The 13,488-nt window shown below is 50.3% G+C and overlaps 1 protein-coding gene across 7 annotated transcripts in view; it reads right to left on the reverse strand.

The window, feature by feature from the left end:
* Positions 1-8,661, reverse strand: part of EIF4G3 (eukaryotic translation initiation factor 4 gamma 3) — a 130,979-nt gene extending 122,318 nt beyond the window's left edge. For 6 of the 7 annotated variants that reach the window (XM_065855403.2, XM_065855405.2, XM_071798466.1 and 3 more), the window contains exon 1: positions 8,007-8,644. In XM_065855403.2, the coding sequence (XP_065711475.2) occupies positions 8,007-8,191 (185 nt within the window). In that variant the 5' untranslated portion in view covers positions 8,192-8,644. Of the gene's footprint in view, positions 1-8,006 lie in introns of all 7 variants that reach the window. The other variant, XM_071798468.1, reaches the window with a different exon arrangement.
* Between the last annotated feature and the right edge of the window lie 4,827 nt (positions 8,662-13,488).

Genomic DNA, 13,488 nt, shown 5'->3' on the forward strand with positions numbered 1-13,488 from the left:
CAATTGTTCGGCAATTCCAGGTACCGCTGCCGCAGACGGTGCAACAACATTAAGGTTTTTTGGGGGTAAAATGGGAAGAATTAAGTCAAACCCAGCACACAACCTCAGAACCAAATATTTAAACACACACCAAAAAAAAGTTCCAAAACAGAGTTTTAAATTTAGAGTAGTTTGTGATGAAATGTAATCAATACAATTAAGCCGAACAGCTTCAGCTCGCTGAAGAATTACACTTTGTGCTGTTTGCATATCAACAAAAATTCGATGTTCTTTTTTCTTTTGAAGAAAAAGCGCTTTGAAAACTACTTTTAAACACAAGGAAGGAAAACAGAAAACCCCGGTCACACAGACAGGTTGACAGCTGAATTATTTGCATTTCGCAAGTCTAGAATACAAAATGCAGAGCCCAGGAAAGTATTTTTGAAGGGAGGCCATCCGAGAACTGGTATTTATACGTGTGAGCGCTGCTGCAAACTTTATATTCTAACTTTATATCCTCCAGCGGGTTGAACTCGGTTGTCTCACCAGCCCAAGAAATAGCACGTCCAAAAGATGCTAAAACGGGGCATGAATCACCCGCTGCTGAAATCCCTTCCCAGCCTCCAGAGCTTGAGATGCACCATGAATTTCACATTAAAAGTCACAGCAAACACGCTTTAAATGCTTTCTGATTTCAGTTCTTGAAAAGTGGTAAAGATTATGACCCCTCAGGTATGTACACTGACGAATATAATATAGATATAGAGCCTGATTCATCAGCCGAATGCTGCAAAATGAAGTGGTTGGTACCTAAAGCGCCCTGTACAGCACCACAAACAAGAACTTGAGACTTCCAGAAAGTTTGCAGACCAGATTCCGCTTATAATTTCACGTTGGACTTGATGGTTCTGTGGATCCCATGGCCATCCAAGGACAGCAGGACCGGGTCTCAGCCCTCAGTCAGAATGCATATACATATATATACATATATATTATTTTTAACAGATACGTCCTTTCTTCAGGGTGTCAGGAGCCTTTCAAAGGGAGTGGTCAACTAAAAAACCAAAGCTGTGAGTACTATCACTAAAAAGCTTTCCCCTGGATGCTCATAGCAAGAGTCTCCTGCTTAGTCTGAAAAGACCAAAGGCTCGTGTTGTATTTGCTTTTTGGCCAAAGAACAAAATAAGCCCAGAAAAATGCTGCTTTCAAGGCACAATAATAACTTCTACGACTTCTTAATCATGCATAAAACCTCATTTTCAGACCACCACAGCATTAGTTCCAATGGATTTTCAAATGCCACCAGCGACACAGACGTTTAAATCAGGCTGCTCTTAGTAATTCAGTAACTCACTCACTCTCACATGTAAATCAAACCCAAACACAAACACACAATCATCATCTGGCAACCCGAAAAAGAGAATCGGTGCAATGTTTATGAGCTTCCACCTCCCAAAAGCTTTCCAAACTGAGGGAAATCTGCGTTATTTAAGATCTTGAACTGCGTTAACTCTCCCTTGCTTGGTGTTTTTACAGAATCAAGAGCAAACTCCAAGATGGGCAGCAAATTTCTTTCCCTACCACCCCGTGGATTTATTTATCGTACCATGTCAACTCCGCTCCCCTGGTAAAACAGGGATGCTCTTCATGTTTGAGACTTTTACAGCATTATTTCCATGCAGATACTCCGGCTCCAGAGCACGGGAATCGAGTTCAACCACTTGGAAAGGAGCAGCTGCTCCGAGCATCTCGACAAGTCCTGACCCATATTGACACTCCACCGACGGCTTTGGAGAACGCTGCTGGTATCGGCTGAAAACTGGAGACCTTTTCCTTACAAAATGCACATTTTAGAAGCCGCTTTGCTTTTCTTCAGGCAGATTTAAAGCTCTAGAAATCTTTTAACTCTCATCCAGATAAAGGACAGGCAAAGGTGCTACAACCAACAGCGGAAACGCGTTATTTTTGGTTACAGAAATTATCTCAGTGTGGGGAAACTCGTCCTTTCCTCTCCACCTCAGATGACTAGACAGCAACCAGAGGTAAAAACAACTCTTAAGGTACAATCAAAACAGGGAGCACGTAATTTCCCTTTCAGGAACGGAAAAACCACGCTGTCCCATTAACCTAGTTACATGCCCAGCAGCAATTTGACTCAAGTCCCATCAGCAACAGTGTGCCACCAGGAAAAGAGCACGCGTTCCGGGCCATCTTCCAAACGTATATCATAAGACAGAAGAAGAACATGTCGGAGAAAATTTCACTAGCCTCAAAGCTTGTTTTGCTCTCCTTCCTCTGATCCTTTTCTTTTTTACGAAGCTACTCTATTTTCTTCTTCCAGTTGTTCCACATCATTGTTTCCTATTTGGGAGGCAAAACCAAGGCTGCAGTTTGGAAAGCAAAGATGTACATAGGGGAGGTCCCTGGAATTACCACCAAGTGTAAAACCCAGCACTGCAAGGACTCACATCAACTACCTTCCCAACTAATTCCCCGGTTCCTCCAGACCACGGGCACACGAATCCTCCACCCACATCTTCATGCCCCGTAACAAAACCCAGTCTTCTCTTCCCCATTCGCTCCAGGAAAGCTTTTGCAACTGCTCACAGAGATATTAAAGTCACAGATAAAGTTTCCTACTAAAGAAATGCCTGTAAAATAGTGATACTACTCATCTGTAATTCGCCAGAGTAAAAATTCCAGCAACTCTAATCATATTAGCGGATTTACACACAACTAAACTTGACAGTTGACTAGCCCTGAAATGGCTGGATTAGGGAGAAGAAGAAAATATAGGTTACCTCCGCCTTCTAAAAAGAGAATTTCACTGCTCGCTCTTACTACCAAACAAAAACGGAGCGATCGCACCAGCTCCACACGTCCCAGCATTTGCTAATGCCACAAACAAGCCCTTCAGCCTCAGATGATGGACAAATACGCACAGATGAAAATCCTTCCACGGCCCAACATCTAAAAGGGAAGAGATTTGTTTCGTCTCCTATTACTCTCTCACCAACTTCTTATCATAGATAAAAACACAGTGTTCCAAAATCAGTACTGCACATTAAACGCATATATATGTAAACGGCAAAAGCAACCTTTTCCCACAGACTTCTGCCAGAGAACACAAAATCACGTCCTCAAATTTGAGAAGATAATAAGCTATCTGAAATCACATCTTTTGTAAGAATGGTTTTCCCCAGGACATTTCACCACAGAAATCTTCCAAAGCTGGTAAAGTGACATATCTGAGCTATAACATGATTAGCTTTTGTCATTAAATAAATTAAAGCTATTTCTGTTTGAAAGAACGCTGAGATGTGCCAAGGCTGGGGAACATCAACAGGGGAGATGGCAGAGAGGTCTAAAAGTACTTTTATTAATAATATTTTGGCAATCCGCTCACTAACCCGTGCCTGCTCCTCCCCTGCAGAAGAGCCACTAACCACAGAGCAGCAGGAAAGTCTCCGCGTTTCCAAACCTCTCCCAAGATGTACGATCCACCGCTCCAGACACTTCCAACACGGAAACACTTCTCAACAAACTGGCATCTGGGAGACGACTTCCAGAACGCCCTCGTTTCAGCTTTAGCTCAACGCCAAAGCCGCACACAAGCCGGAGCTGATGCCCTTGAGTCGCAGGGAGGAACAGCTTGACACAAAAGCCACCATCGCCTCTTCAAACCAACTTTTATGGGCTCCTCATCCCCGCGTCCTCATCTTCAAAGATGCTGCATCACATATTCTGGAAGAAAAGCCACTCGTAATGGAAGCATGGAGGGAAGATGGCACCGGGTCCAGCTCCCAGAGGGTATCGCAGCAACAGACACCCTGATGCTCTCCTCGGAGAAATCCTTGGGTGCTTTCCCCTCCAGCTCAACTCTCCACTCACTAAGAGAACCCCGAAAACCCTCACACACCCAAATCCTCCTCAACGGTCTTAATTTCACTAGATTACCAGCACAGGCCAACTCCAATGCATCCGAACGCCGGGTACGTGCTGTCAGAACCTCACCCCAACTTCATTCCTGAAAGTGATGCTGGATTTCTTGCTGATCTCCTGGGTTTTTGGGAAGCCGCTTGCATCCAGAAGACGCCCCAAAACAGAGCAGCAACCAGCACGTCGCCTTCTGAAAGGGACTACAGATCAGTTAGCTAAAGCAACTCGGGAAAAACTAAAGCTCAATTATAAAAGAAACACCAGCAAACCCCAAGTTGCCCTGCACGGCGGTGATGAACTTCACACAGAAATCCCCCCAAATGCTGATCCTTCCTCTCTGCTTCTCAGAAACGGAATTAAAGAGTGAGAAGAAAAGATAGATTTTAAATGACCCATCTGTTAAAAGCCATCCTGAACCTGCCACGATTGCCCTGCTGCAATAACCTGGAAAACACCCACGTCCAGAGATGCCCAATCCCACCCTGAAACAGCTATGGGGACGCATTAAGGTCAAGTTTACTGGGGCCTGCACAGAGACCATCAAGAAGCTGAACTCCCTCCAAAGGCAAGGAAGCTTGGAAAAGAAAACAAAAACCTATTGCCACCAGCCCAGAGCCCAAGATGGCTCCAATCTGGCTCCGAGGTGCAGCGTTCAATTAACCCTGATGAGCCAGCAGACACACAACATCACCCGAGTTCAACAGCAATCCGTCGGTTTGTCCGTCCCCGTGCAAAGTTTGGGGCTGGGGCTGCGAAGGAACCAGTATTCTAATAATATTGATTCACAAAACTTATTCACAGCATGGGGACTTTTTAAAGAGCAGCTTAATATAACACATATCAAATACTTTCAAGTGCGGGAGAGTAAAGCAGCACGGTGTAGTTTAACACGCATCGGAAGTGGCATCGATTTAAAAGCACAAAGCTCTACCGCAAGCCTGCGGCCCAGCGCGTTCCTTCAGTATTTTATATTTTCATGGAAGAATTCTCACTACAGAGCAACCGCCTTCACCTGGAACTCGTTCCTCGCTCTGAAAGCCAAAGCAAAGGTGGGCAGACGGGATTTATTTTGGATAATACCCCTCTGTGTGCCATCCCTCCCTTGTCCCTCCTCCCCAAATAAGAGTTGCAATCAAATCAGCGCATTTGTCCATCCTGACAACTCCTGACCACAGTTTCTGCCTGAAATCCGGTCTGACTGAATACTCACCAGAGCCACAAACTTTTCCCAACTTACTTTTACACCGAAAATCATACTTCTTGAAGCCACCGTGTTAAGGAACTTCCTCAAAGCGGTCTCTTGTCTTACAGCAGCTCCAATAACTCCCTATTCAGCACGTAACAAACTCCCATCTAAACATTTCTGTTCATGTCCATCACTCTCTAGCTTTGCTTTCCTTCAAAAAATACATTTTTAAAATCCCTCCTTCCCTCTATATTTTCTTTTCTTTGCTAATGTCTTTCTACAAATGCACATGCTTTTTTTCCTGTACAGTTAGTTCTCTCTCACCCAATTCTTTTTTTTTAAATTACACAGATAACCATTTAATTTCATGATGTATTAAGTACTAATAACCACGTGTATTTCCAAAGACACAAAGTTCACCATGCAGAAACTGCTTGAGTTTTAAAAGCCCACGTCAGAGCCTCAACCTACCTATTAACATATAATAATCCTTCCCAAAATAAATAAACCCTTGCTGTGCAAAGGAGACTTTGCAGTGTTTTCCTCGCTCCAAGTCGCCTGAAAAAACCTGCAACTATATCTGCCGTAGGGTAACGCTGGCTCAACAGTCGTATCAAAACAGATAAAACATAAAAAAAGAAACCAAACAGAGCTAAAAATAAGGCTGAACTCAGATGACCCAGTGCACTCCAGTAAATCCCAGGTGAACTCTGCTCCCCAAGTCTCACTTTTCAGCAGCGCCTGGAAAAGGTAACAGCTTTTGTTTATACCCAGAGCACACGCGGGTTGCGGCGGAGGGAAAACACAGGCAGGACACCCCAACGCAGATCACCCGAAAGGTATCAAGAACACGGCGTTTGTAGATACTATAAGGGCAGATAAGTAGTTTAAAAGTTAAGGAGAAATATTGGTCAAACACAGTATGTTTTCAAACAGGCACAGCTATTCATAAAAATTAAGACTTTATCATTTTAACCTGCCCACTTTTATAACATCAACTCGCATGTACCTAATGCCTCTCCGTTCCTCTAGACTTCTCTGGGCGTCCAGTTGTGTCCCCGCGGTGGGACACGTTGTCACACCATCTGCGGCTCCTTTAGGGTCTCGTCTGGTCCTTCCAAGGCTTCTTATTCTTAGGCTGGGCTCAGAGGTAAGCCCAAGTTTCACCCCTCCAGCGTGGCAAGGCGTTTCGTGACAACACTCACCAAAAGCAACGGCATCCTCCGGCCTCAGCTGCAACACAAGCCGCTCTTGCAAACCAACCCCAAGCTCACCCTCGACGACGCCAAAGAAGCCGCTCAAGTCCCTCCACGGTGCTTTTAATCATTACTTGAAAATCAAGTGCTTTGGAAAGCCCAGCACGCTCCTGATCCCAGAGCCAGGCAAACTCCAGCTCTCCAGCTGTCAAGCATCATGTTTTCCGTTCAAAAAGGTTCCTTCCAGACAAACCAGCACCTTGCTGGAAAGCTCAGCTGAGCACCAACTCTGTCCGGCGTTCCCACCATAACACTCAGCACACTGCTCAAAACTAAGCCAAATTTCCCCTGAGCAACAGTTTTAGTGACCATCGCCCCGCTGGCTTCGTCATGACAGCACCTTTGCACTTTTTTTCCTAAATAAAGCACACGCTGGAATTACAGAACAGCACAAGCTCGCCAAAAACACCCAGTGGAGAGAGCCCATCCCTCCACAGCACTCTCTGAAATCTTCAGAGGTTTTCTCACTTGACCCAAACAAATCTATAACGTCAACAGTCTCATGATTTAAGCAACGTATTTGTGGTCACGGCAAGAACGATTCTTGCCGGAAGCTCAAGAAAACAATGGACCCAAACTGATTATAAAAGGGCTCGGTTTTCCCACCTCAAAAATGAAAGTGAGAGCGCTAAAACGCTCATACACAGGGAATACATTTCTTGAAGAGCACAGACACCACCGCACAGCTCCAACAGCCCTCAGCAAAACAACCACCCTGCACTTCCACACCAAAACCAAAGTCACGGCCACCGACCAACAGCAAAACACGCTCCGGGCTGTCCCTGCCCGGCACCGCCACGCCGTTCCCGGACAACGCGGTCGCGATATTTCACCTAAGTGTGGTTTTTTCACTTCACGCTCTCCCCCCCGAAAACTTCAGCAAGGAGCAAAAAGCCAGTTTGCCAGGGGATGCTGGCAACAAAACCTCATCCAGGCCACCCCACTTTCCTGCTGATCCCTGCAGTATTTACCTCCCGACGCGGGCCTAGCGGCAGCAGAGAACCCAAGACCTTTAAAAAACATTCGCAGCAACCGCCGGCCTCTCTTTGTAGCCGGGGCCGTTTCGGCGGTGGGATCATGTATTTTTTTGTGTGAGTGGGAGCCTTGTCCTCCCCATCGCGCGTGGCCTGGCGGGGAAAGCTGCTCGGCGTGACATTCCACCCGAGATTTATTTCCACCGGCCAAGTAAGAGAAAAAAATCAAATAAAATAAATAAATTGCATAAAAATCGGCCCCAGCTGGAAAAAGCTGGGTTTCAATTCACGTGGATAAATAACAAAACCAAAGGACTTACCTGGGCAGGAGGAGAGGCAAAACTGAAGAGCGATTTATAATTAAAAGTTTACCCTTGGGGGTCACTGCTGCTCAGGGCGGGGGGGAAAGGGGCTGGGGGACCCTCTGGCTTCCCCAGGGGAAAGGGGTGAACCCCCAAACCAGCCCATTTTGGGGGGGCACCCCCTTTCCCACACCACCCCAGCAGGTGCAGACCCCTCTCGGGGAGGGGGGGGTCCCCACACACACACACAAACCGGAGAGTCCCCAACCGCCACTCCCCACCCCCCGCAGGGCTGAGGGGCCCCCGCGGCCTCTCACCCTCCCCGGGCCCCTCTCGCTGTGTCGCCCCCAACCCCCGGGGCAAAGGATACTGCTGGGGCGGCTGGGGCGGCAAGGCCCTGATCGTGGGGTGAGGCGCCGGCGCCGCCGCCGGGTGAGGGGGAGCCGGGGGGGGAGGCGGCCCAGCCGCCGCTGCCGCCGCCGCCCCGCTCCCGGGGCCGGTCCCCGCCGCCGCCGCCGCGCCGGGTTTCAAAGCCGCCTTCTGCGGTAAACTCATCGCCAAGCGGAGCCACCACCCCCCGGCGGGGAGCGGGGCCGGGGCCGGGGGGGAGCCGGGGAGCGGGCCGGGGGCCGGTGCGGCGGCCGGGGCAGCGCGGCGGGCCGGCACCGGCGCCGGTCTCCGTGACAACGCGCCTCCCGGAGGGCTCGGCGCGGGGAGGGGACGGGAGAGGGGGCCGGCGGGGAGGGGAGGGGGGGAGGCGGCTCAGGCCGCGCTGCTCATGAGCCGCCGGCGGCGGGGGGTCTCGGTCCCCCTCCCCGGGGGCAGCGGAGCCCTTCGCGGTGGCGGCTCTCGGGCGATGCCGGCGGATTTTCCTCACTGAAGTAGCGGAGCATCAAACATGGCGCTGCGGCCGCCTCCAGCAGTCCGGCAGGACGGACGCTCGGGCGCCTTCGGGCCGCTCCGGAGCCGCTCGGCCCACCGGCGCTCGGCAACCTTCGGCTCTTTCCGGAACCGCTCGCTGGCGAGCGGCGTTCGGGAAACCTCGGCTTCTTCCGGAGACCTTCGCAGGCGCACGCGCTCTCCTTCCCGTTTTCCCCCCCACACTCCGCGCTCAGCCCGGTACCTCCCGTGACCCCCCACGCTCGGGAAACTTCGGCTCTTTCCGTAGACCGAGGCCGTGAGGGAGTTCGGGAAGCTTCGGACGGGCTCGGAGGAGGGATTCCCGCCCAAGAGGGAGGCGCTCGGGGCTCTTCGGAACCTCTCGGGAGAGGCGAGGCCGCAGCTTCGGGCGCTTTCGGCTTAGTCCGGAGAGACTTCGGCAACGCTCGGCTGGGAGTGATCAGCCCTCGGCTGTGAGGGAGCGCTGGGCCGCCACAGTGCCGTAGGCTCAATGGCGGAGGGGCTTTTCCCCTCCCAAAACTCAGCCCCATCCCAAGCTCCTGGGGTGGCTGGCAGGGGCAGCCCCACAGGCCCTCATGGGGCGTTGTGAGGACCAGCAGCCCTGAGGGTGACAGGGCTGTGAGGGTGACATGGCGGCTGTGAGGGACCTCGCCTCAGGCAACGGGGACCAGCATGAGAGGCTCTCTGAGGACAACAGGCACCTTCCTCCCCCCCCCCCGTGCCACCACCTCTGTGAAGAGAAGCTGCTAAATTCATGTATGCTGTGATTAAGTTACAAAAGACGTACCCATCATTAACCAATTGATGTGATAAATGCTTTCCAACCACCTGCAAAATAAGGGGATATTTTTCAAGTTTTAGGTCCTTCTGCATGACAAGAGGGTGACAGAAGTTTAAGTAATAAGTTGTTTAGAAGCGAAGTGCTTAGTTTATATTTAACAATTAATAGATGTATTATAAGTATGAAACTAAACAATTATAGCTAACATCATCAGGTATTTCTTGGTATAGAGGTATGTCAACATTTCCAAAAATCGTAATGCATAGATAATAATTATGCGAATATAAACAACGCAAGAGCATCCAGTCTTTGGAGCACTGGTGGAGGATGCTCCCCAGCGCTGATAAAATAAGGAATGCCGCACATCACAGGGAAACGCTCCCAGCACCTTAGCAGGTATTGTCACCCCGTGTCACCCAGCCTGAGGTACCCAGTCGCTTTTGGAAAGCTTTCTGTAGTTTATTTGCATCCTGTCTGCTGCGTCTCCCGGGCGGCTGCGAGTTTAGGGGGAAGATAATACTTTAAAGCGCTCACAAATAAACTCGTAAAAGCTTCTTTTATTAAAGCAAACAGCTCTCTTGGTGGTGCGTTCAGGCAGTTAGCGAGTAACTGGTGCTGCAACTGGAAGTAGACAGAAGACAGAGGTCGAGCACTAAAGAAAACCCACCCCACAAGTCACATCCATCCACGTCCCTGTTTGTACGCAGAAAAGTAATTTTGAGTTTTAAAATACAAAGTTGTAGGGGGAGAATCTCGACTTGGTGTTGTTCGCCAGAGCAAAACTCAGCACAGTGGCCAAAAAATAGCAGAAGGGCCTTTGTGAGTATGTTTTTCCCTTTTGAGCCAGACTCCGAATTACGAAACGATTTGCTGTGTGCAGGTCAGGTTGAGGACATGGCGCCCACGCTGACACGGGAGGACGCAGCTCACCCCGCGCTCCCACGTGGGAGCTCGCAAGAAAACCTCCTGCGACTGGAATAGTTTCTTGCTTACTGAGGTGCTATCTACAGCATACGGCCACACCAAACCAGCGCCCTACGCAGCGCCAGGAGTTTTTATAGCGGGGGGAAGATGACTTGCAGGCTAGTTCGTTTCCCTTCCTCTGCTTTTTCTTCTGCACTGGAGTGAGTGAAATCCCTGGGATGAGGTGAGCTTACAACTGCCTCAAACTGCTTGTGGGAAATGGGGTGAAATAGGAAATGAGGGTTGTTTTCTTTTAGGGGAAAAGCCCAACCAAGCTTTGCCAGCTGTAAAGAAATCCTGAATGGGGACTATTTGATCTGCAGCCACGAACAAATATTTAGAGGGTGCTCTGGGTATTTATTTCTGAGCCAGTTTTCCCTTTACAACCAGACCAACTGCTGATTCTTCACCAAGAAAGCTAAAGACTGAAGAGAGAAATGAGAATGACCTCAAAAGAAAGGCCAAGTACTCCCCAGCTCCTCAAGATGGGAGAAGAAAGGAGGAACTTTTATCATGGTGGGGGGTTTGCCCAAGGACTGATTGATCTCCAGCCGCCCAGAGAGCGTCTGTGCTCCCAGCACATCTCCTGCCTGCAGCACATCACCTACTGGGATGACGGATCCCCCTCCCCAGCTCCTCAGGACTTTGCTGTAATAATTTTGAGGGTGCAAGTAAATCCGTGTGGTTTGGGGGGGTCGGTGCCCGCCGCCATTCCATCGCCCACCTCCCACATGTAGCACTTCTGGTACATCCCTTTGCAGGGAAGGAAACTCATACTGAAAAGCAAACTGACATCTATGGCTCGCTCTGTTCTGCAGAAATAGCTGCCTGTAAACACAGCTGTGAAAGAGCCTCCCAGCTCTTTATCTTTAGAGATATCACTTCTTTTTGCCCATTTAGAAAGGAGAAAACCAGCGTTTTCACCATATTGTCTGCTGACGCTCCCGAAGTGCGCTAGCCGTGCCACAGAAAGCTCCTCTCGAACCTGTATCTCCCTCCAGCCACCTTTTTACCATTTTTCCCCCTAAGAAGAAACAAAGCAGACAGGTTTCTCATCCCCGCTACCCCACATGGGACAATTTGGCCCACAAACCCAACAGATCGGGTGACCCTAAGCAAGCACCAGCTGGATTCTTACCCCTCCGACCACCTCAGCTTCCTCTCCGTTTCATTTTTCCTCCTGTTTTCCCTGCTCGCTTTATTAGCGCCTGGGGACTGGTGTGTGACCGCGGGTGGCTTGAGTTTACGGTGCTGGAGCATCACCAACCTCCATTTCCAGTCTCACCGGTCTCTCACGCCCCCGGTGCAGCAGGGACGCTCACAACCACGCAGCAAAGAGCACGAGAGCACCAGAGCTGTTGCAGAACTTCGGAAAAGCAAGGAAAAGATTTGGGTACGGCAGCAAAAGGGCTGTTTTCCTGCAGGAATTATTTGAGGAAGCTTTTGGCCTCTTTGCTGCCCTATAATCTGATGGTCCCAGTAGGTGAGCCAGCACTGTTGGGGGTTAGATCCTGCTTGGAGGGGGCAAACTGGGAAGAAGTGCGGTGGGCATGGTTGGATTCAGCCTCTCGCACCTCAAAGTCTGGCTCAGCCCCACCAAACCTGCCAACAAGCGCTATTTCCAGCTCATTTTGGAGGCTCTGAGTGCCTGGTTTTACCCAGAACAGCACAGCAGCGCCTCCCTCTTTGGGTTTCTCCTGCTTTTCACCCCACTGATCCCTTTCCAACACTCTCCAGCCAAAAGAAAACACAAAAATTAAGAAGAAAACTTAAAAAAACCCCACAGTTCTGCTTGGAGTTTTCCCCATTCCTCCTCCTGCCCGGGCTCAGCCCTCAGCAAATGTCTCATCCCTGCAGGGCATGACAGAACACAAAATAAAGCAAAATAAAGCAAATACCACCCAGGATCAGGCAAGCCCACGCCAGGCGCTGGCACGAGAAGGGATGATTCACCTCCTGCCTGCGCCCGGTGGTTTCTCAAACATCCCAGCGCCAGAAACCTTGACCGGGACATTTTCCCCCTGCCACGACTGACCTCGAAATCCTTCCTGCATTGCAGCCATGACACCACCTACCCCGCTCCCTCACCGCAAGTAAGCCCCCCCAAACCAAAATATTTCCCTTTTAAATGGTCAAACCACCTCTACCAGCATCTCACTTCCTTCTAGCAGCTGGGAAAATGCCCTTTCGCCTCAACCCTGTTCTCCCCGCTTAATTCCTCTTCGCCTTACGCCCATGCCGCTCCTCTTTCTTTCCTCCCAATGCAGGCACTTTGCCGCATTTTAAACACGCAGGGCCAAATCCAGGCCGAAGCGCCGCGCCGGTGGCGTCGCTCGCTCCCGCCAACCCGAAAGGGAGAGTGCAGGCAGTGATTTTCTCGGTTCCACCGCCCTCTGCGGGTTTGTGCCATCGCTTCCCGCTGGATCCAGGGGAAAACAGCAGCCATGGCCGGTCTCCCAGCTCCACAGGGCCTTGCAGTGAGCAGAAAGCAAGCACACCAATTTCGTTTCCATTCAATCTGGGTGAGAAAAAATAGCCAAAACAGTAAAAGGGAAATATTAAGTCTTATTTATGCAACTGCTGGATCAGTCCTCTGCATCCTGGCGGTGAAAATGCTCTGGCTTTCAAAAAACTCCCTCCTAATGGAGCAAAACCAAGGGGCCAAATCCAGCCCTCACTAACAAGCCGAGGCTAAATAACAATCAAGTGCCCAGCACGCTGCTTTGAAGCCGTCAGCCTTCCAAGGTGCCTGCGGTCCAGGTCCTGCCTTGTGTTTTTGGGCAAGCCCAATGGAAACCACAGAGCATCCGCTGGCCCGCGGTGCCGAGCTGGCAGCGTCTGGCCGGCATCACCGAGCTAAAAATAAGGACGTTTGGAGCAGAACGTGCGCAAGGCCCATCCTGCTGGATCCGAGCGCAGCCAAAAACTCACCCGGGAGGAAGAAGCAGCAGCCGGGAATGACCTCCCTGCCAGGGATATGGCGTAGAGGGGGAAGCAAACACCCCCCTGCAGCGAGTGAGGCTTTTGGGCACAAAAACCTGGTTTTAGCCTCTGAGAGAGGCAGCGGACACCAAGCGCAGGCTGGGAAAAGCCTCTTTGACTCAGTTTTGTGAGTACAGGACAGGCTCACCCAGCTGGATGCCGACAAAAATACAGATAGGGACACAAGACTCTCCCCGCTATCAGAAAAATAACAAGTCGTGAGCAG

Source organism: Patagioenas fasciata, chromosome 23, assembly GCF_037038585.1.
Source record: "Patagioenas fasciata isolate bPatFas1 chromosome 23, bPatFas1.hap1, whole genome shotgun sequence".
NCBI classification, from domain to species: domain Eukaryota; kingdom Metazoa; phylum Chordata; class Aves; order Columbiformes; family Columbidae; genus Patagioenas; species Patagioenas fasciata.